General features: G+C 47.6%; 1 protein-coding gene across 2 annotated transcripts in view; it reads right to left on the minus strand.

Moving 5' to 3' along the window:
* The window catches only part of TENM4 (teneurin transmembrane protein 4), a 714,583-nt gene that overhangs the window by 189,621 nt on the left and 501,951 nt on the right, over positions 1 to 23,011 (minus strand). For both annotated transcript variants that reach the window (XM_073879780.1, XM_073879779.1), the window contains one exon: positions 258 to 428. In XM_073879780.1, coding sequence (XP_073735881.1) covers positions 258 to 428 — 171 coding nt within the window. The remainder of the gene's footprint in view (positions 1 to 257; positions 429 to 23,011) is intronic.

Raw genomic sequence — 23,011 nt, forward strand, 5'->3', positions numbered from 1 at the left:
ATAATACTTCCCTCAAGGCATGAGATGGGATACCGCTGAGCACCAGGAGAGCTGCCCAAGCCCCGCTACGAGCTCACAGTGACAAGAAACTGAGATGAAGACACAGGTGGATGGGCAGCTGGCATGGAGTGCAGAGAGATGGAGGGAGTGCCAGAGCATGGAGCTGTGAGTCAGGCACATGATGTGCATAATGAAGATCTCTTCGGTTCAAAGGCAGACACAGAGGACTCACAACACGGACAACACAGCAACCCTACCTTCTGTGGCTCCTTTGCCTTTCCTGTCAGGGATCTCTAACCCAGTGCCCCCTGATGGATACAGGGAGACGTCCGTTGGCACAGGCCAACTGCTGGCTGTGTCCTCCGTGATCTCATACATCTGCCCCTCCATCGGCTGCAGGTGCCAGTTTAGGCCAAACAGGTGCATGGCTGTGGTGAGCAATGAGAAAAGTCATCTTTTTCTGCTGGCGGTGGAAATGGAACTCCCAAGCCACAGGGGAGGGCAGGTGGGGGGGGGGAACACAGGAATTCAGTTCAGCTCAGTTCAACAAATAGCCCCTGAAGAGGGCTCTTGCAGCACCAAGCCCTACACGGGGGACTGGGGCATGGAGATGCTCAGGGCACAGACCATGCCCTTGAGGGCTCACAGTCTGGAGGGACTGGGAGAGGGGCAGGGATTAGGGGGCTGGTTCAGGAAGTCTTGGACTTCTGCTTCAAAAGATAAACAATCTAGGGGGAAAGTTTGCAACTTGTATCACAAAGGGTTAATTTCATTAATATAAAAATAACTCCTACAAATAATAAGCAAAATCCAACAGCTTAGTAGGTATATTATATGAACTATGAACAGAGAGTTAACAGATTAAGAAATACAATCGGTTCTCAATCATATGAAGAGACTCTTGATATCATGCATAATAGGAGAAATGTAAGTTAAACTTTGAAATACTATTTTTCACATATGCTTTGGCAAAGAAAAAAAAGGTTAAAATTATACAGCATTGACAGAGAACAGGAAAAAAGCACTCTCATTCTTTGTTGATGTGAGCATAAGTTGGTACAAACCCACTGAGGGACAATTTGAAAAAAGCTATGGAATTTATAATAAACATACCCTTTACCCTGGGACTTAGAGGTTCCCAGGTTTCTAGAAAAATTCTAGAAATTTCTCCTCCAGATATACTCATGTACAGACTAAATGATGTACATAAATGGTTATTCAGTGAAGCACTGTTTGCAGTAGCAAAATATTGGAGTCCATCAATAAGGGGCTAGAGAAGTTACCTTTACACAATATACTATGCAACCATAAAAAAGTACGTGGAAGCTCTTTGTATTTTTCTGAATAGTGTATCTGAATGCAGAACAGTGTATCTGAAAAACTATCTTTGGGTTAAAAAAAATCCTGTATATGTATAGAATGTTTCTGAAGGATATGAAAGAAAGACATTGGTTACAGCAGATGCAGCTTACGATAGAAAGAGATGCTAAGGATCAGGGATAGGGGAGAGATCTGCTTTCCACTGTATATCTGTTGTACTTTTTTATTTTGTAGCATGTACATGCATTTCTGTTTTAAAAACATTTTTCCAAGGTAGAAACTGCTAAATAGTCTTGTGCAACAATCTAGAAGAGACCATAAGATGCCCAAGAATGGACTTGTCCGTTAACATACACAATGCTTGAAACGGCTAGGAAGCTTGTTTCCAAAACGCTTTGTAATCTAGTACAAAATGTCTGCTTAAATCCTATCTTAGGATTCAAGACCTGTCAATGGTCCCTATTTACCTCTTTGGGGAGGCCTGCCCTGATTCCTCACATACAGAGTTAAGCACTCCAGTCCCTGATTCCCCCAGTATCCTGTATGTAACATCACTCCTTTGTTGTACTGATGAACATTTTCTAGAAGCCCACTCTATATCAGGACCTATGGCTGACTCTGGAGAGCCAGGACATAATCAGACAGTCCTTGCTTTCACGAGCTCACAGTCAAATAGGGAAGATGGACAAGGAACCGAATCTACTCAGAAGGACTAGAAAGCCCAGAGGAGGCAGTGACCGACCCACTAAGACGGCCAGAGGAACCCAGGGAAGGATGTACAGAGATACGAAGCTCACAGTCATTAGGTTTACTGAGGACCAACTGCATGCCAGAAAGTGCGCTGGGAAATTTGTATTTATTTGACATCTAATCCTTAAGGCAGCCCTGCCAGACCCAATGTGCAGATGTGCACATTAAGACTCAGAAGGTTAATTAAGATACTTATAAAACTATGCTTCATTGAGTGCCTATCGCATGCCAGGCATTGTGCTAAGAGCAGTAAATGCAGTATTTCCTTTGATTCTCCCAAAAATCCTGAAAGGTGAGTATTAATAACCCTATTCTACAGATGAAGAAACTAAGACACAATGCCATCAATGAACATACGGAAGGTTAAATGGCTCATACGTGGCACAGTCTGGACTAGAACCCACAGCTATTCAAACCCTAAAATCAGACACCAGCAGTCTTTCTGGCCTGAAGCCCAGGCTCCCCCAACGAGCTTTACCGAACAAGGCAGGTGGGCATGATAAAGACATCCCCTTTCACACACGGAGCAGCCTCTAAGGCTTGTCACCGAGGATCCTGTGAGGAGGACCGAGTTGCGTGGCCTGGTCCGTTTGTGGAAGGGGTCACTGATGGGGGAATGAGGGGGGCTGTGTGGCTGCCTTCAAGACACAAATCACTGTGTAAAGGAGGCCAGAACAGCACAGCCTTCAGACTTGTAGTCCACACAGGAGCCATCGGCCAGGGAACGTACACAAATTTGACTCCGTCAAGTGGGGGTGCTCTGTGACAGAAATGGAATCGGACCCTTTGCTTTCTCTTTGGTTGCTGCTGGACAGAATGAAGTGTGCTGGACCAGAGGGAAGGAAACTGGTTTGGAATCCTAACTGCCGTTGCCGAGCTGCATCCAAGAAGTGGGGAGAAAATTCTTTCAAAGAATTACTGTGTCATAGGAGATCACATATGGCAAAGTGCTTTGTAAACAGTACATATGTGCGACTATTGTCTTTTCTCACCATTGTATTCAGACTGTTGATAATAATGATAAGAAAGCAGCCAACATTTTTTGAGCACACGTTAGGTCCTGAGCACTAAATGAGGTGTTTTACCCTGCTACTGGCTACCTCTGTGAAGTTGTCAATAATAATAAAAGTTCACTTGTCTGAAAGAAGTGAAAACTCTGCTCTTTCCAAGGCTGAATTAGCTCACACTTCTGCTTACCTTCTTACTGTTTTAATCTATGTACTGGCAATTCCAAAGGTAATGGAGAAATTGTTTGAACTGAGGACAACTGGGAAACATGCAGTTAAACGAGCAGTGCTTCTTTCCCCATTAGAATCAATGATCTCATCTAACTGCAGAAGCGCTGCCTTGTTAAAGGTCATGAGAATTAGGTAATCCCAGAATGAATAGAACTCTCACAGCTTTGTGAAGAGAAACATTTTTATTGTCAAAGCTTTCTCTTATTTTTAACAAGATGCAAAACCAACTCCTTGCTTAAAAAAAAAAAAATACACGGGGCGCCTGGGTGGCTCAGTCGTTAAGCGTCTGCCTTCGGCTCAGGTCATGACCCCAGGGTCCTGGGATCGAGCCCTGCATCGGGCTCCCCGCTCCGCAGGAAGCCTGCTTCTCCCTCTCCCACTCCCCCTGCTTGTGTTCCCTCTCTCGCTGTGTCTCTCTCTGTCAAATCAATCAATCAATCAATCAATCAATCAATCAATCATCTTTAAAAAAAATAGGCTGAGGGGGAAGAAGAGCCAGTGGAAAAAGTATTATAGGTGAAAACGATGACAAGATCGCGCGTCCCGGAGAAGTTAATTAGGGCAGGACATCCCACAGCTGGTGGGGGGAAGGTGTTGACCTAAGGCTTCCTCTCGGCCCCACCCGCAACTACCCACAATCACAGAATCTTCATACAGCTGTGAGGCTGGCTCCTGCCCACCTCCTTGGAAAGCAAAGTTTGGCATCCAATGCTAACTTGGGCTCTCTTGGAGGACTCACTCTCATCCAAAAACAGTTTTGGAGGCTCGAGGTAGGGAACTGAGCACAGGGCCACCAGGACTGGGCTGTCAAACGCCAGGTGGAAGGTAGTATTTAGAGAGAGAAGTGGGATGATGTGGAGGCAGAGATGTGAAGTTCAACCAGTAACTGTCATTTTCCAGCCCAAATAGAAGAGACCCTTACTCTCTGATGCAAGGTCTTAACTACAGTCGTGCTAGAGGGCCCACAATTCCTTTCTTGCACTGTGTGGTGGGTGGCTGATTCTACGGTTCCAGGTTATGGAAGAGGGGAAGAGAGAAGGAGCAAGCTACTTTGCTCTCCTCTTCCCAAAGGACAGAACAGACGCTCAGCCACCGACTGTCCAAGGAACACGTAAGCTCAAGCTCCTCTAAAATAATAATAGCAACTCAAAACTTGGAATCATTTGAGTGTGGACTGCGGACCCCGTTTTCGGGCAAACAGCCTTGAGCAATGGAATGTAGAAAAGGCCCATGGGAGACCCACCTCAAAATATGCATAGCCTTAACTGGCCAATGGACTACTTAGAACCAGGCACAGTTACCAAAGAATGGGGAGCGCCTTACATTGCCATACCTCCTCACCTTCCCCCTTTAAAAACAGCCCCCTCCCACTGCCTCCCTGCAGACAGCCTCTCCTCTGCCGTCCTGCCCCACCCACCACCCCTTGCTCCCTTGTGGTGGAGTCAATCAACTTCTACCTCCTTTGTTCTGTTCCCGGTGAATCCATCCTTTTACCACTTGCACCGCCACCGGCTTCCACCCGATCATCACCTTACCTTTGGGGGTCCCCATGTGATTGAGAGATCCCCCATTTAGACACCACTTGTACTAGATGCTGAATGCTTTATATCATCCAGTTTAATCCTCATGCAAAGACAGGTTGGAAAAATCATTACTGGAGAATGTACGCAATGGAAGTGCAATCACATTTAAGCTTTCGTGACACACTCGATTTCCTCAGAGAGGTAAAGTAAGTTACCCAACACCACCTTTTCCTGCCCAGCAAGACAAGCAATGGCCTAGAAAGTGCAAGCTCCATCCTGACAGTTTTAAAGAAAATGCGCAGTGGATGCTCAGACACTGAAGCCGTCCCCGCCCCACCCGGCCAGCAGGAGGCAATTATCAAAGTCACTATGCAGGAGTCTCCGATGTAACTACAGGAGCTTAGTTTGAGACAAGTTTCAAAGTCAGGAGCCTGTGTTCCTAATCCAAGCTGCCTCTTTTCCACTGTTTTACTTTAAATATAAGATAAAACATGGGCAACATAAAACCACCAGCAAAAAACCAAACCAAACCAAAAAACAAAACTAAAAAGCCACCACCACAACAAAAAAAAGCACGACAAAACATGGCTAAAATTAATGTTTGGGGGGACCACTGGTGATAATAACTGTTTTTTGGCCCACAGCTACCTGAATCTAAAGTTGCATAGGGCAGTAAATGCATGCTATCCCAAATGATTTGAAATTAATAGCCATGGATCCCCAAAAGCTAAGAATAAAGGGCTTTTTCCAGCCCGTTCTAACGATGAACCAGACCACTGAAAAATATAAATTGTAATCATCATTCTCCCTGTTTCCTGAGGAATTAATGGTAACCACTCACCACCAATGTATATCACGGGATTATCTAAATTACACTTTGTGGTTTGTATTTATAACTGTTTGTGCAAAACTCTTAAGTATGCTGAAAGTGACCTAAATAAGAAACTTGATACTGGTTTTCCCTTTAAACTACTTTGTAATTCCATGAAAAGGTGAAAAGATGCTAAAGAGTTCAGAAAAAGGCTGTGGAAAGGTAGCGGGTTCACAGGATCACCCACACTAAAATGTTAATGATTTCTGAAAGCCAAGAGCTAGTGTGGGGGAAGTTTCTTATTCCCACAGCTCTGGTCAATCTGATCCCAGGGTTGACATTTTCCAGTTGCCTTTTCCTGCCCAGCAAGACATAAGCGATGGCCGAGAAAGTGCAAGCTCCATCCTGACATTTTTAAGAAAAATGCTCAAGAGATGTTCAGACACAGAAACTGCCCCCTCCCCAACACCCAGCCAGCAGGGGGCAATTAACAGTCATTATGCAGGAGTCACCGATCTAAGTACAGCAGAGTTTTCTCTGTCATGGTGAACGCTTCCCTTCCTTCCAAAAATCTAACACACGAACCCACTTGCATCTGTAAATTAGCAGCTCCAGGTAGTGACTAGAGAGGGTTATAACCACAAGGAACTGTTGATTCAACCGGCATTTCTGGTTTCAAAAGGCAGTGGGAGGCAACCCAGTCATGCGGCTCTCCACTTCTCTGTTTTAGATTAGTGCTCAGTTTCTTTGTTTTTGTTTTCTAAAATAAATAACGTCATTTCTGTCAAGTGTAAGTCATTGGAGTTCTTTGATGATGGTCCTCTAATGGGGAAAACAAAAAACAGAAAGACAGAACTGCAGCAACAAGGGGACAGAGTTTCAGTCTCCAGGTCCTAGTCCTGGTTTTGCTACAAAGCCAACAACATTTACAAGTTCCAAACCAAGAAGTTCAACACACAGGGCTGTAGACTGCAGGGTCAGAGCAGAAAAACTGGAAGCAACCTAGATATGTACAAATAGAACGATTTAGCTGAATTATACTACAGGTACCGGATGGAATGCAACACAATCATTATACAAAAATGACTATGACCACCAGCAGTGAGAGCAAATGCTGGTGATATAACGTGAAGGAAAAAGAGGCAGGACATAAAATTGCACTTTTTGCTGACTGCATCTCTGCAAAACCAGATATGCATATGAACAAAAATCTGGAGAGACATACGTAAAAATGACATCGGACTTCGAATTATAATGGTAGGATTATGGATAAATTTTCTCCCCTCGTTTCCAAACTCACTTTAATGCTGTTTCACATTAAAGGGGAAGTTCTACAATGCGGTCTCAGGAGGAATAGGTAGAAAGGAAGGGGGATAGCGCCCGGGGAGGAGATCCTCCTTTTGAGCACATGCCATGTGTCAGCCGCTTAAGCAAGGGGAATTACAGAAACCTTGAGAAAATTACTATTATTCTCATTTTCTGATGAAAAACTGGAGGCTCAGAGAGGCTGCATGAATTGCCCAAAGATACTTTACAGATGGGAAGTGATAAAATATCTGAACCCAAATCTGACTGGTTCCAAAGTCCAGGCTCTCCTCCTGATACATTGCACCATTAGTGAGTTTCAATGCCTGAAACTAAATTAAAGCTAATTCAAGGCAAGGCCTCTGTTGCCAGTGTAGCCAGGTAAAGGGGCGTTCTTCTCAGGGACAAAGCATGGGGCCCCCGTCCTCCCACATCCTGACTACCAGAGGCATGGCTGACGCCCACAGTCAAAGCTGTGTATGTGCAGGTTCAAGTTTGGAGAGCTGGGTCATTTACTGGTTTCATGACTTTGGGCAAATAATTTCACCTCTCTGAGTCTCCGTTTCCTCATCTGCAAAATGAAGTTATAGGATCTATCTTAAAGGAGTAAATGAAATAATGCATGTAATTTGCCAAACACACAGTAGGAGCTCAGTAAATGGCAGCTCTCATCATCTTTGTCATTTTGCTACATTGATTTTCCTAACTGCTGTATCTGCGGGAAGATTTGTTTAAGCCAGCTGTTATATCACCTTTTTCTTCTTTCTGTATATTCCCTCTAATTCCCTTTCCATGCCAACTGCGAATTTCTTTACACCGAGGGCCCTTTGCTATCATGCTTCCATTAGCTGACAGACTTTGGGCACAGGAACTAGAGATATTTGCCCAATGGATAAAACCGTTTTTAAAAGCGGAATCGCTATAAAGAAACCTGACAGGATCCCACTGGTGACTACGTGGGGCTAATTTTAAATCAAGTAAATATATTGCTTTTCTTCCTGTCTCTGGATAAACCTGACTGCAACAATCAGGGTTACTGTCTCTCACCCCCAAATTAAGTGTTTTCTGGAGAATGGACTCCGGTGCAGTTAATCATTTTTCTGCACCACGCAATGCTGTGGGGACGGGTTTGCTGGCAGCTGCTCAATATTTCTGTAAATCAAGGGGGGCAGTGGTGTTGGGCACAGGCAAGAGGCTCAAGTGCAGCCAGCCTCAGAAGCGGGAAACAGGCACTCCCGCCGTCAATGCAGAAGAGAAACAGCAACATAACCGGAGGGCCCCAGAAACTGGTGACACGGCAAGTTGTGGGGGAACCAGAGCTGGAATCTACTTTGTACAGAATAAACTGGTATGATTGCAGTAATAGAATAAGAAAGCTGTCTTTTCTGGGCACCTTTCACCCCGCAGGCTCTACTAAGACCTCTTCTATACACAACTAATTTAGGGGTTGGTCACCTCCACCAACCCTTGGACCGACCTCAGCGCGGTCGGTCACCTGACCTCTCCCTGCCCTACTCCCAGTATCGTGCTGCTCCCCGAGACCGGAAGACGGACGCACACACGTGCAGCAGTGATGAGCGCAGGCTTCGCCCATGGACAGCCCTGCGCCCCTTCTCTGGTTCTCGCCTTCATGGTGATGTGACTTGGTTGATGTGATTTTTAACTCTTCTGGGCCTCCGTTTCCTCATCTATTGAATGGTGACAATAATACTGAGTTCCAGGAGTTGTGAAGATATTGTATGAGATTATGGTGCTTGGTATTTTCTCAAATGGATGACCCTCTTTGTTCGTATCGTTTTCTTCATCACCATCACCATCATCACCGTCATCATAACTATATAGTGAGGTTTTCCCTGCAGAAGTGAGCTAAGGATATTTCTCGAGGGAGCTGAGAAGCCCGGGTTTTTGCTCCAGTGTTGGGGGGTGTTGCTAAGACAGAAGTTACAGTCACAGGGATCTGCCCCCTACTCATTGCACAGAGGAGACCCAGACTTGACTAGAGCAGAGCCTGAGACCGCCCTGAGCCCCAGTCTCCAGCTTCTGGGTTCAGAGCTCTTCCCACTAAATGCAAGAAAGTCATCCTCAAGGCTTGCTCTTCCACCAGGCACCGCAGTCCCAAATTAAAGGAGTTGTCTCCTCGGGCCTGAAGTAAAGCCCACGGGACAGGCTATGTCAGGCCACCGTGAGGCCTTCCGTTCAGGGCAGGGATTATTCCTTTCATTTCTGCCCCTCGGCGCCAGGCCCACGGGAGTGAAGAAGAGAGGGAGAAAAGGAAGGGGGCAGACACAATTAGGCTTATCACTGAAACAGTAACCGTTCCCAATTATTAAAATTGCACCATGTGCATGACATAATGCTGGAGGATTCACATTTGTTGTATCATTTAATCTCACAACTTTTTAAGAAAGATATTACTTGTAACTCCATTTTATACATTAGGCACCTCAAAACACAGTGACAAAATAGACATCAATCTCATCTTATATCTCCAGACAACCAAGGCTCCAGAATTATCTGTGATTGTACCAGTCGTTACAGCAGCACCAAGAACCCAAACCAAATCCTCAGTTCTTCTCAGACTGTTGTCAGGAGAGCACAGGACAGGTTTCCTGTTAGCCCTGATCAGAATAAACATGCAGTTTGGGATCAAATCCCTGCCAACAGAGCCAACAGCCAAAGAGGTGCCGGAGCCTAGGAAAAGGCCCACCAGCTGCCCTTCCTTTTCCAGGCCTCACTAATGATCCAGTGATTGAAGACACCTTGGGTGCTGCCAGCCTCTTCAAACTGCTCTGCTGGGGTGAGCAGCCCACTCTGCCCTATCGGAACACTGCCAGGCTTGGGGAAGTGCCGCCATTCCCAAGAGGAGGGAAAAGGCTGACGGAAAGCTCCGCGCAGTTTCCTGTCTTGGTGGCACCTGCATCCCAGCAAGTGTCAACACTATTCACAAGGCCAACTAAAGCTTCTCTGTATGAAGGTGACTCCACTTAGCAAAGGACCTGCCTCTCAGGCATGAGGCATCACTCCCTCCTTCTTGTAGTCAACTGTCCCAGGGGCCAGGAGGAAAACATGGGTCTGGCTGATGCTCGGGAGCTATGGGAGGCAGAAAGTCCTGTCTCCAGGCTCCATTTCCATTGCTAGTAGAACTTACTGCTACAGGGCTCTGCAGGGCAACCCCCCCATTTCCTGATTTCCTCTGGCATACCAACCCTGTTAACTGATTTTTTTTTCCTGTGATCAAAGTCAATTAGGAGGTGGTCCCCACTGTACCTCTAAATGGGGTTTTAATTTGTGTATATATTATTAGGATAGGTCTTTTCCCCCTGGAACATTCACTTCAGCAAGAGGAATGAGGGTGGACAGCTTAACATGGAGCCTGCCACCCGGATTTGTAACTTGGGATAGTATTTCTTTATAATGAGGTGCATTTTGAAAGAGCATCTTAAAATCTCACAGAACAGAGTGCGTGATGGCCCTCTTTCACTCCCCAGAGCATCCCAGTCTCCTGCCCCACGGGTGGGTGTTTTCTGGCTCCTTGGAATCACACCACATTCTCCTGCTCCCCTGCCCTCATCTGTGCACACAGCAAGGCACTCAGTACATGTGAGTTCCCTTTTTCCTTCTCTGGTAGACACAGACCTCTGGTTTGGTTCGGCCCTCCTATCAAGAAGCTTAAGGCACCATAGAGTTCTGGGCACCGGGGTGATGAAGATGGCCAAGTGAACAGGAGCCGCTGTTTTAACTGAAGCCTATCCTGTGCCAAGCACTGCACTAAGTGCTTTATAGACACACTGTCGTTTAATCCGCACAAAGCTCCACAAGGAAGGTAGAGTTATTATCCTCGTCTGCAAGATGACGAAACAGGATCAAAGAGGTTCAATTACTTGCCCAAGATCACACGTTTAATAAGAGGCGGAGAATAACCTCAGATCTGAGTCAAATCCAGATTGCCCTGAATCTGTCCCTAACAGCTATGCACGCATACTGCCTTTCCGATTAGCTGTAAAACTGTGGAAATGGGGAAAAGAAGGGCAAATCTCTTTATATGGACCAGTATTACTGCTCCAATTTGTTGGCATTGTTTTCCTGGGGACAGAAACTTGAGGCAATATCTCTTTGAGACAGACACAATTTTCCAAGAGCATTTTATGTGCTTGTTGAGTGCAGTATCTGACATTGCTCACTTCTCTGTGCTCAGGAGTCTCGGTCGGTGTGGTTTCTCCTATCCCTGGAACACACCTGTCCATCCAGCCTCCAGGCTTTTGCTGATGCCACGTCTGTGTGTGGAAATGGCCACTGCCCTCCCTATTTAAAAAAACTTTCTCCCATCCTTCAAGGCCTACTTCAAATGTCACCTTCTTCTGTGTGGATTTTCACCATTATCCTGAGCCAAAGATGACATCTGCTCTCCCCTCCCCAGCCAGGGGCCCTTGATTTCAGGACCTCTCCCATGCACACTGCCCTGACAGTGTGTGCCCATGTGCTTCCTGTCCCTTGCTGGCTCTGCTGTCCACCTATGTACTCAACGGAGCAGATCTGTAGAGACAGCCAGCCTCCCAGCTCCGGCCCTTATTCACTGTGCAGCAGCAGGTAAATCACTTAACCACTCTGACCTGCAGTGTTTTCCTCTGGAGAAATGGAAATAATACAAAGCCATCTCCTGGGTTCTTGTAAGAATTTAATGAAAGTTCTCTATAGATTAGAAAGTGTACTAAAAACATAAGGCATTCTGATCATAATGCTTAAAAGTTAATGAAAGAAAGAACACCCAAAGTTTAAAACACAGACTAATGCAAAGATTTGTATGTGAAACATCCAGCGCAGCCCCAGACCTACACAGTCAGGTGTATGAACAGTGCTATGTAATGGACTTGATGCGCTACACAGAGTTAGAGGTCAGCAAGGTGCAAAAGAAGAGTTTCTAGTTTCTGAAAACTGTCAAGAAAAATGCTACTTCTTCTAACATTCTCATTTAATCTCTGCCAGCTTCCACTCCATCTCCCCTCAAATACCAGTTCTGCATGCACACTCAGGTGTGGCAATGTGTGTGCTCACACAAACAGAGACAAACACAGACTGGAACACACACAGGAGCCCCATGACTAGGTCTTGCCGTAGAGCTCCACAGGTGGCCTGGCTGATAAACTTAGGACAATGGGGAGAAATGGAGGCCACAGCAGAATTAATAATACTGGCCTTTTTTTTATCCTTCCCCACTGGAGACTGAACAAAATCTAACTCCAGGCTGGAAAGGACGAGAAATCTAGCTGCCTGCCATACACCAGCGGGAAGGGCTTCCTGCACAATGAAATGTGACATCAGTGACAACCGCCTCACGCCAGACGAAGCCAGGAGCACCGTGGGACCAGATAACGTGAGGGGCTGGGGCTCCGGGGGTGATGCGTACTGAGGTCCCCTGATTTCACCTGGGTCCCCTGGTCTCTCCAGTCCTGAAGCATGTTGGTACAAGTCACAGGGCCACTCAATGCCATGGGTACACGGCAGTCCTGGCACAGGACGTGGCACAGGACAGACGGACCTTAGTTCTTCTCCCCTGAGAAAGTAAGTTAGCTTCTCTGCTCAGTAGGGCGCTCTCCGCATCCTCTCAGCAGTTCCGATCAGGGGCACCATCCCAGTCCTACCCCGGCTGCGGGGATCCAAGAGCATACTGGAAAGAGGGCGGGCTCTGGGGGCAAATCCTGGCTCCCCCCCTCACCAGTGACGAGGCTTTGGACAAATGACTTAACCGGCTTGGGTATTCATTTCTTGTCTATAAAATGGAAATAAAAACAGGATGGTACCTTGCACGTGGTTGACACCTGACAGATACGGGCTTGGTAAGTAAGGTTGTTGAGAAGATTCAATGGGAAAATGCATGTAACACTCAGAACGTGCCTGGCACACGGGAAAGGTACATGGGGTGAGGTCGCGGGAGGAAGAGCTGGGAGCGGGGGCAGAGGAAAGCCACCGCCAGGATGGCAGAGGCCCTGTGTTCTGCTCTGAGCCGCAGGTGCGCAGCAAAGCGGTAGAGAAGGACATCGGGGTGGGGCTCTGAGAGGCAGCACGGTCTACAGAAGGAACGTAGGGCTTGGAATTGGAAAATCTGGCTTCTTGGCTCAGCTCTCTTACCCGTCTTTGTAGCTGGACAAGCTATTTACCGGCAGCCAGCCTCATTTTCCACATCTGGGCTTGCAGGACAAAGAAATGCAGTTAGGAATTCCATACAGCACGCCAACTGCTGGAGGGGTCCATGGGCTGGACAGCCTCACAGGAAGGCGAGGTATTTACCACACAGTGACCTCGTGCAGCTCCTCTTCTAAGAGGGAAGGCAGCCGGCGTCCTGTGATCACTGCGGTTCCTGGGCTTCTACACTTAGGAGCCTTCGGTGAGACAGAGACCGAGGCCAGAAGGTGGGCCAAATGCACCAAAGGACATCTTAACACGCAGTCTTCTGATATGGGGGCCCCAGATAGCCCACACTTCCATGTCCCGTCCTCTGCCTTTGTGGGGGCCGTTCCATCTTCCAGAAAGCTATTCGTAGCTTCTCTTTCAATATCTTACTTGACTTACAAGGCTCAATGCCTTAGGGAAATGTTATCTGATCTTCTTGCTTAGAATGAATTGCTCTTTCCTTCAGGCTCCCACAGGGACAAGGCTCAAACTCCAGTAACATGCTTTCATCATCTGTCTAGGACTGCCATCAGCTCCTTACACATCTGGCTCTCCACGAAACTGAGCCTGACTCAGGGCAGTGATGCCAGCTTATCTGGCTCTCTCTGTCCCTTGCAGCCCAGGACACAACCTGGCAGCCAGGCTCCGTGAACACTCTCTGCTGTTTCAAACCTGAGCTCGGAGCTCTCCTTCTTCCCCATCTCAGATTACCTGAAATCCCTGCAGCCAGGGATGGCCCTTGGTGGCTGAATCTGGGAGGGTCTGAAACCTCTGGATGCTCCTGCTGCCCAGAAGGGTGAGAACGGCATTAACTGAACACCCACTATGGGCCACCCATGGTCTGGACCCTTTGCAGATGTCTTCTCACTTAATGCTCAAAACACCGCTTAGGTATTAATGGACTTTTTACCAAGGAGAAAAATCAAGACTCAGAGGGATGAAAAACTTGTGTGGGCCGTGGCTGGAACGCAGGCCTCACTCTGTCCGGAGTCTGGGCTCTTGCTACTAATGGTATTTCTGTCTTTAAAGGATGAAGCTGTTTAGCTGTGATTTTGTTGTTTTACTGACAGGAGGAAGAAAAAATACTGTGCTTCTTACAGCCATCTCTCCTCTCCTCCTGCCTCCCTCCCTTTCCCCTGCAATGAAGAGCTGCTTCTCTGCTCCCCCACCGGGGTCCTGGGCCTGCAGCCCTAAGCACAGCTTGACTGTGCACCCCTCCTCTCCACAAGCTCTGTATTTACAGCAGTGCAAGAACAGCCATCGGGGAGATGCTTCACGCTTTCTCTCCACACCTAAGTGCAATCAAATTGTGCTATTTCACAGTAATTAGTCTAGAATAAAGACAAGATGTGGGGGACAAACCCTTTCCAAGGATGTTACAAATCTGTAAATCTTGTAAAATGGACTCCTCTTCCATGCTCCCGGGGTGAAGGTGTGGACGGAGCACCTGGGATGCAGGGTTGGGGCTACTTCCTGACCAAGCATAGCCAACTGCCTCTCCAGGGGCCCCGAAACCACCCACCAGGCCAGGGCCGAGAGCCCTGGAGAGGGTGCTGTCTCTGCAGGAGCTGCTGTTGTTATGAAATAGGATTATACTAGTCAACTCAGCTCTTTTCTGAGACAACATTTCCGAACTTGGGACTGCCTGGCCCTAAAATCCAATACATCTTGTTTGCCAGGGGGAGGGGAAGAAGATTTCATGGACCAGGAAGAACCAAGTGCCTGATTGGTAAACAGCATCCCTCCAACAGCCTTCTGTCGACATTCCCAGGGAGGAAGCAGAGGCCAAGAGGGAGCCAGGAACAGACGAGGGCCAGGCCCGGGAGTGTGCCCCAGACGGACTCCTGTGCTCCCCGCTCGGCTTCCGGTAGCCATGTTTCACTTCACAAGATCGCCCTGCCTCCAGGCCTTCCCTCACTGTTCCCTGTATGAACACATGCCCCTACATTTATCTTTTTCTTTCCCTCCACTCCATGCCTTGCAACAGCAGTTAGGTTCTGGCCTGGACACCTCCTCCCTCTTTCTCTCCTTCAACAGACTTCTGATGAACACATGTTACGTCATGCTGACCCTGTACAAGAAACTGCGGCTGCAGTAGTGAGCAAGACGGAAATAGTTTCTGCCCCCATGAAGCTTACAGTCTAACCGTGGGGGCAGGCACGAACTGATCCATGACCCAATGGTCAGCTGCGGTTGTGGTGAGTACCATAAGCACTCTGAGAATGTATAACTGGGGTCCTGGCTTAGTGGGAGGGGGTCAGGAGCTTCGCTGAGGAAGGAGCGTGTGAGCTCAGCTCTTCAAAAGGAACTGGATGGAAAGAAAGGGGGTGGAACTCCCTCAAGAGATGAAGACCCTTGTAGCTTCTCTGCATCTCAGAACCACTTGTAACCTCCTTTGCCCCCCGACCCGCTGAACCAGCTTACCCAAGGTCAGGCACAAAGCCCCACACCGGTGGGACTGCACAGAAAATACCCTTCTGAGGAGCCCCGAGGAGCGAGTAACAAGAGCATTAACCTGTGTACCCCTCGTGCCCCAGAAATCCTGCTTTTGGAACAAAACAATTGAAAGCAGAACAAACAGAACCGGAGGCACAAAGATGTTCACGGGAGCGCTATTTAAAATATCGAACAGTTGGAAACAGCCGGGATATGAGGATATAATGGCACAAATATGATGGAGCTCTTCAACTTGACAAGAATGAGGCCTGTGTCAATACTTAGAAATGTGTGCAGAAAAAAATGGTCCATAAAAACGGCAGAAGAACATCAACCCGTGCATTCCTTCCACCTGCACAGAGGCCTTTCACCACTATCCTTCGAGGAGATCAAGTACAGCACATAGGAAGCCCTAGAATGTTTCCGTGGTTTGCCCTACTCTCTTGAATTCTGAATTCGATCTTAGTTTTCTCAACCCTTTAATATCTTAGAGTTTGATTCTGAATCCAGTAAGTAAATTACCTCTTTACTACATCTCTGAAAAACAGTACCTAAAACTACCCAACAAAGAACAGGTGTGTTTGCCAGAGGCTGAGAACCAGGACAGCGTTGAGCATAAAGGGACATAAGGGAATTTTTGGGGTGCCGGAAGTGGTCTGTGTTTTGACTATGGTCAAACTCTAAGCATCTGTCAGAACTCATCGAATGGTACACCTCAAAAGTGTTAATTTTCTGTGTGTAAATTCTATCTCAGTAAATCTGATTTTGAACACAAGCAGGCAGGACTGGTGGCTGAGCGGGTATACAGGTAAGGGAGACATGCCTGAGTGAGGTTCGGATCTCGATCCTGGTCTTGGGCTCCTGGAAGTATAGTAGGAGCCCTGAACATTGCTCGGGAGCAGAAACAGGAAATGTGGGGAGCCTGATGTTGTCTACTTGCCTTCGGGCCTGCTCTCCTTCTCCACCCTGCTCTGTGCCCAGGAGGCTGAGCTACACGGTCTGGATCAAGGGGTTTCGTCGGGCTCTGGCTGCTGGCTGGTCTCACTAGTGGGAGGAGATGGAGGGGGTGGTGGGTGGGAAGAGAGTGAGGTCTGCCGAGTTGGAAAATTTTTTTACATGCCAAGCGGGAACATGTTGAATGCCTTCATCATTTGGGCTCGTCTTTTGTTCACTTGTTTATTCCTATCTTATAGATGAGGAAAGTCATCTTGAGGAGGTCGAGTCCTCAAGACTCACGTGGTACAGCAAAGCAATGGCAGAAGGTCCATATGGACAAGGACCGCTAGGTTGTGGAGTCTGGGCACCTACCCTGGCTCCTTCCACTCCAGAAAGACGCAGCCCCCGCTCCACACAGGCAACTGTCTTGTTGGAAAAGCCTTTTCCCACAGAGCCCAAGTCGGCCCTCCCGTCCTCTTCACCCTGACGGCCTGGTTCGGGCCTCAGCAGCGCCATGGAGCAAGTCAGCCCCCTCTTCTCCGTACGGTGGCACTTCAGACAATGGCAGACAACCATTTTGGGGGGTTGGAGGATATTTGTCCGGGGTCTGTTATAAAGAGAACAATCTATATATATCTTGCTATTAGCAATTCCCACTGAGCAGCATGAAGGAATCAATCTTGGAGAGAAAAGCTTTACTGCAGGATCCTGTAACTCTATCACTTTTTCCTCTCCCTAAAAGATCAAGTTCAATCATCTCCATTTCCCATTCCTTGGGCTATAAAGCTAAATCTATGGCTTCTATCCAAAAGGCCTGATGGGAAGTTGAAGAGAAAGGAGAGAAAATGAACCCTATTGCTCAGTAATAACACCCAGGCCCAAAGTGCAACAGGCGTGTACTTATGAAGCCGACGGCACCTGGGATGCTGATAACGCATGCGCCGAACTAGATGTGGGGAACTGAGGGATGGAGGGGTACAGTCACCCCGGCTTCTAGTTCTAATCTTTTCTCTGCTCATTTTGTGTTCCTTTCACCCGCACCTGAGTCCCCCAGACACACAACGCACATCTGTGCCACCATGCTTTTGCCAGAAGACCCTTGGCCAATTTTACCATCTTGCAGGAGGGTGGAGACCCGTGAGGGAGCCCGCACAGGTCTCCGCAAGTCACACTCAATGCTCCAGCCCACCTCCCTCAACACCGCCCAGATAAGTTCTAGAACGGGACGACCCCGGCTCTTCCAGCCCAGAAACTGTCATATTCCAGGAAGCAGTCCTCGCTGATAGGTGCCTTACGAACGACCTCAACTCGACTTAGCAACGTTCTCACTAAAATTGCCACCACTTCAACCAGGGGCTCTGGTTTTGTTTTTGTTTTTGTTTTTTTTTTCTCCAATCCAGGGTCAGCTGCTGGTGGAGGTGAAAATGCGACCTACTTAAAACAAAAACAAAAACCCCTCATCACTGTTGAGCATGTTGTAGTAGTGGTTATGCAGAAGCTGTGCAGCCCACGACCGCAACTTCACCCTTCGCGACTCGATTCAGTTTCCACCAGGCAGCCATCTATAGCCTGGGAGGGACTAGATGGGGTCATCAACTCCTACCACACCCTGCGCTGAGAGGACTGCGGTCCGAGGAAGGCCAGCGACAGTGTCCCAAGGCCACCAGTGAGGGACCTGTCCTGTGTCGCGTGCCCTGTGTGTTTTCAACGTCAACTCATTCAGCCTGAGCCACAGCCTCATGAAGGAGGCGCTATTACTCCCCCCACTGTGCGGATGAGGAAGCCAAGACTCCAAGGGGTTACACAGCTGGCCAGGGGTGGAGCTTTCGGCTGAGTCCAGTCCTCTCCTCCGCTGAGAACAGCCCGCTGCCTTGGAGAAGTCACGGTGAGCGGCGGCCCTCCCCTGCAGGGTGCGCAGGGACCTAGGAAGGAGGAGGTACCGTCCCAGGGTCATCTCAGGCCTCCATGTCAGTGGAAAGTGAGGCCCGCTCTTTGTGTGGTTAGCAAGCCCTTTTCGTCTCCTAGTCCAAAGGCCTACCCGGCAAGACAGGTGCGTGGAGAGTCCTCGAGGTACAAATCTACGGCTCTTCTGCGGCGATCGGTTTCTGCTTTTCACGCAGAAATCCAGAACGCCAGGGAGCCTGTCAGTTCTAGCTGCGTAGAAAACATCAACTTTTGTCCTAGTTAAAGAAATGACGTGAGGCACTTTTTGGTAATGATTCTTCATGCGGCTGCTTCCCTGGAACAGTGAGACATCCCTACAAATGTTTTCTGACAGGTTCCCCTGGTTGTTCTGTCAGCTGCCTGTGTGACGAACACAGACCGGGAAGCCTGCAGGCACCGCACCGAGACAAGGCCGGTCCAAGTTCTCAGTCAAGACCTACAAATCCTCTTCTACATCTGATGCTAATAGTATAAATAATACTATCAATTATAATAATAATAGCATCTAATATGTATTGAGTGCTAACAGTGCTGGGCAGTAGCCTAGGTACTTAATGCAAATTTTTTTTTTTTGAGGATTTATTTATTTATTTGAGAGAGAGAGAGAGAGTGGGGGAAGGGGCAGAGGGAGAGGGACAGAAACTCAAGCTGACTCCATGCTCAGTGTGGAGGCCAACGTGGGGCTTGATCTCATGACCCTGAGATCAAACCTGGGCCAAAACCAAGAGTTGGAAGCTTAACCCACTGGGTCACCCAGGCGCCCCTCTGCAAATACTGGAATTTTGCAACAACCCTGTGAAGTAGCTACTATTATTACCCTCATTTTACAGATGGGCAAACTGAGGTTGACAGAGGTTAAACAAACTTGCGTAAAGTCACAAGGCATGTAAGCAGCAGAGCTGAGATTTGAAAGCAGGCGGCCTTATTTCAGAGCCCATGATTTCTCAACCACGCTGCTACAAATTCCTCCTGTGTAAAATAGGGTAATCATTCCAGCCACACCCACTATAGGAACCTGAGTGGAAACAGCTTCAGAGAAGTTATGTAACTTGCCCAAGTTTATACTCTCAGCAAGTGATGGAGCTGAGCCTGAGTGGGATCTTCTGATTCTATATCATCTGTTCAAGCCCTGAAGCTACATCATAGTGGCTGAGAGCATGGTGTTTAAAATCCTAGGTCCTTTACTCGTTTTGTGACCCTGGCCAGCTGTTAACTTCTGTGAGTTTTAGTTTCCTCTTCTAGAAAATACAGAAAATAAAACCTACTTGATGGAATTGTCGTGCGTGTTTAGAGAGATGACGTAATGGGCTTGGACCCATACCAGGCACCCAGCAAAAACTCAAAATACCAACTACTGCAAAGGGAAAGTTTAACTCGAAAGTGAACTCGAAAGAGAAAAAAGTTTAAAAGCGTCAGCCCCAGAGCCTGAGTGCCTGGGGCTGGGGAGACCACAGTCTTGCCATTTACCAGGTGAGGGTGGTGACTTACTCCAGCTCACTGGGTCTCAGCGTCCTCATCTGTAAACTGGGGAGACTAATCCATAGGATCCTTGGGAGATTTCAATGAGAAAACACAGGCAAAGTGCTGGGAACAGGAGGCGCCTATGGGCAGTGCACAATCAAAGCTAAGGGCTCTCATTACTAACGACAAAAGTGGCCCCTATTATCTTTATTACACTACACTACACTGCCTTTTGTGGTGAAAATGTTTTAAAAACAATTAACTGCTATAAAATAAAGCATTATTGCCGGGGCTGTGCAAGTTTCCTGGTTTGAACTTTTAACTAATCTTCCCCCCATATCACGCTCTCCCTATTTTGTTCTGCAAACAGATTTCTTGTCTTCAGAAAATAAATGGCAGAGTATTCGAATACTCGAAGGCCTTCACAGGGAGAACTGGCCAGTAAAGCCAGGCACTCAGGGTCAATAGCTACTTCTCTGAACAGGTGTCCTTTGGAGACAAAAATACACATCTCATCTCTGGCGGGATGCCCCAGGATGCTTAAAGGTCGTCCCTACATTACTCTCCCCTCCAAACTAGAGCAGCCAAGTAACACCCGCAGCGGGGAGGACAGCCCGGAGGCCTTGCCCCAGGCCCTGCAGCCCTTGTGGGTGGTTAAGTGCTGGCTGCGATTTCTCTATCTTCCTATGAAAGTAACTGCAGATGTCTCTGCAAATGAACAGAAACTTTCGAACTGAAAACCAAATGTCAAATGAATCTGTCAGGGTTCCCTCCAGATATGGCAGCCCTGAGCAGACAGCAGAAAAAGAACAATTCTTTCCTGCCCTGTTTTCACCTCCCCTGGTACTGGTGAGATGATACGATTCTTATCTGCAGCATGATAGGATGTAGAAAATAATTACAAATGAAAAGGTTATTCATAATTTTTAAATGAGTTAATTAGTAAACCCAGTCAGACTCACTCATTACAGTAATTAATAATTGATTATACTTGAAATTAAACACAATTTTTCATCAAAAATCTAATTAAATATCTGTGCTTGCGCCTGTTGATTAGATCAGTTGGTCTGCTGCAAAAGTCTCTGTTAAGGATATTTGTGCTCGGCTGAGACAATTAATTTGATTTTTAATAATTGATAGTTCCTTACGAGTTAGTCATCACAGCCTGTGATTATGGCCAAGCAACAAGACACTCATCCCTTGCCCCCAGCAGCTGGAGGAGACCACGCACCAAGGCTGCCACCCCAGCCCCTGAGGGAAGGTAGCGCTGGGCCTTGCACCTGCGATGCGTTCACCGGCATCGGCTTACTCCAGCCTCACACGCATCCCCCCGAAATAATGGGTCACGCCCGTTTTCCAGATCAGGAAATCAAAGCTCAGAAAGAGAAGCGAGCTGCCCAAGGTGGGAGAGCAGCCAGGTGGCAGAGCTGGGAATGGAATCCAAGGCGGTCAACGGCTCGGTGTGAGCTCCGAGGCTCCAGGGAACAAAGGGAACACCCAGGTCTTGCCGGTCTGACCTGGTCCTTGGATATGCAATCTATGGCCCAGTCCTAATGTTTCTGCAGAGGGAGGGTTTTATCAGAAAGATGTGTTTATTCTGGGCAAGGACACACTATTAGTAGACTGACCGCTTGTGACAGGAGACACAAATTCTCCTAAATCGACCTCCCTGCTCTCCACCTACATTGCCACTGTCTCAGCTGAGGCCCTCGGCTTCTCCTGACATGTTTATTGTGATAGGGCCTATCCTTCTTTCCTCTATACTTATCTTTCTAAAATAAACGTCTGACTACATCCTGCCACTGCTTAAAACCTTCAATGGCTCCCTATTGCTCATCCAGGAAGGTCTATAACTTGGCCTCCAAGGTGATCTTCCCAATCTGACCAAACTCTCCTGCATTAGCTCCAATACCCTTCAAATGCTTCCAACACAGACAAGGGCCTTACGACCACACTGTCCTCGCTCAAGTCTGCAGCTTCCCTGGGTTTGAGAGCTGCTCCCTGCAGGTCTACTGCCGGTTAACTCAGACTGCATCATCGCCCTTCCCAGGGAGCCTCCCTTAGTGCTCTTGGTGTTGGGTATTCCCCAAATAGCCCCTAAGCTGCCTCAATTCACTGCTGACATAGCTGTCTCCTCTTGTAAGCTACGGACAGCTCAAGGGCAGAGACTATATCTTTAGCCCTGACATTTAGCACAGTGCCTGGCCCAAAGTAGGTACCCCATATGGTTTGCTGAAGGAAAAATAAAATTCACAAAATCATGGATTCAAACACTGTCAGTGTTGGAAGGAAAATTAAAGGCCAGCCAGTGAAAAATCCCAGTCAGTGCTTAAATCTTATCCTTGCTATGTGGTCATTGAGCTCTATTTGTACCCTTCCTATGACAGGGAGCTCACTACCTCACAGTATATCCTATCTAAATTTAGATTGCTGAAGACTGACCCCATATTCTTATTACATGGGAGAGGAAGAAGCCCATGGGATGTAAAACAGAAGAGAGCTTATGTAATCATACAAAGATGTATTCTTTCTTCCTGAACCAGGCTACGCAGTAGAAACCGAAGTCCTCACTGCAAGCTGATGTCTTTATGCAGCCAACGACTTGACTCTTGATGCACAGAGACACTGCTTGTTCCAAAGTCTGCTCATTTAGGAAACATAGTGTCAGTCAAAGACAAGAGCTGTGCTAGTGGTTAGCAGGGACACGGCACAGGTGCCAGGAAAAAACTTTCATGCTGGGTGATGGTACTGGGACGTTCAGGGCCCTCACCTATGACCCAGTTACCTCTCACTGGGGCCTAGGTGGCCTCTGGCCTCTCCCAGTTTGGCTATTCCTTTTACTCACTGACCCACAGTAGGGGTGGGAAATGCCTGGTATGTCATCAATATTCCCCACGCTGGTGACCACAACAAACATTACTAATCAAACACAGAGACCCTTTCCCACTGAGCTTGAATATAGCCTCAGGATCCTTCTTAACACAGCTTTCTAGGCAGCAACAGCTAACCAATCACAAAGAAGAGAAGAAACATATGCCAACTTGGCCCTGGAGCCATGAAATTCTCTACATCAATCTTCACAAGGGGAAAAGAGACCTGGCATATCAAAGAAGGCTTAT

The sequence above is a fragment of the Callorhinus ursinus genome, unplaced genomic scaffold (genome assembly GCF_003265705.2).
Source record: "Callorhinus ursinus isolate GAN/ISIS: 27379988/994484 unplaced genomic scaffold, GSC_fseal_2.0 scaffold35, whole genome shotgun sequence".
Taxonomy (NCBI): Eukaryota; Metazoa; Chordata; class Mammalia; order Carnivora; family Otariidae; genus Callorhinus; species Callorhinus ursinus.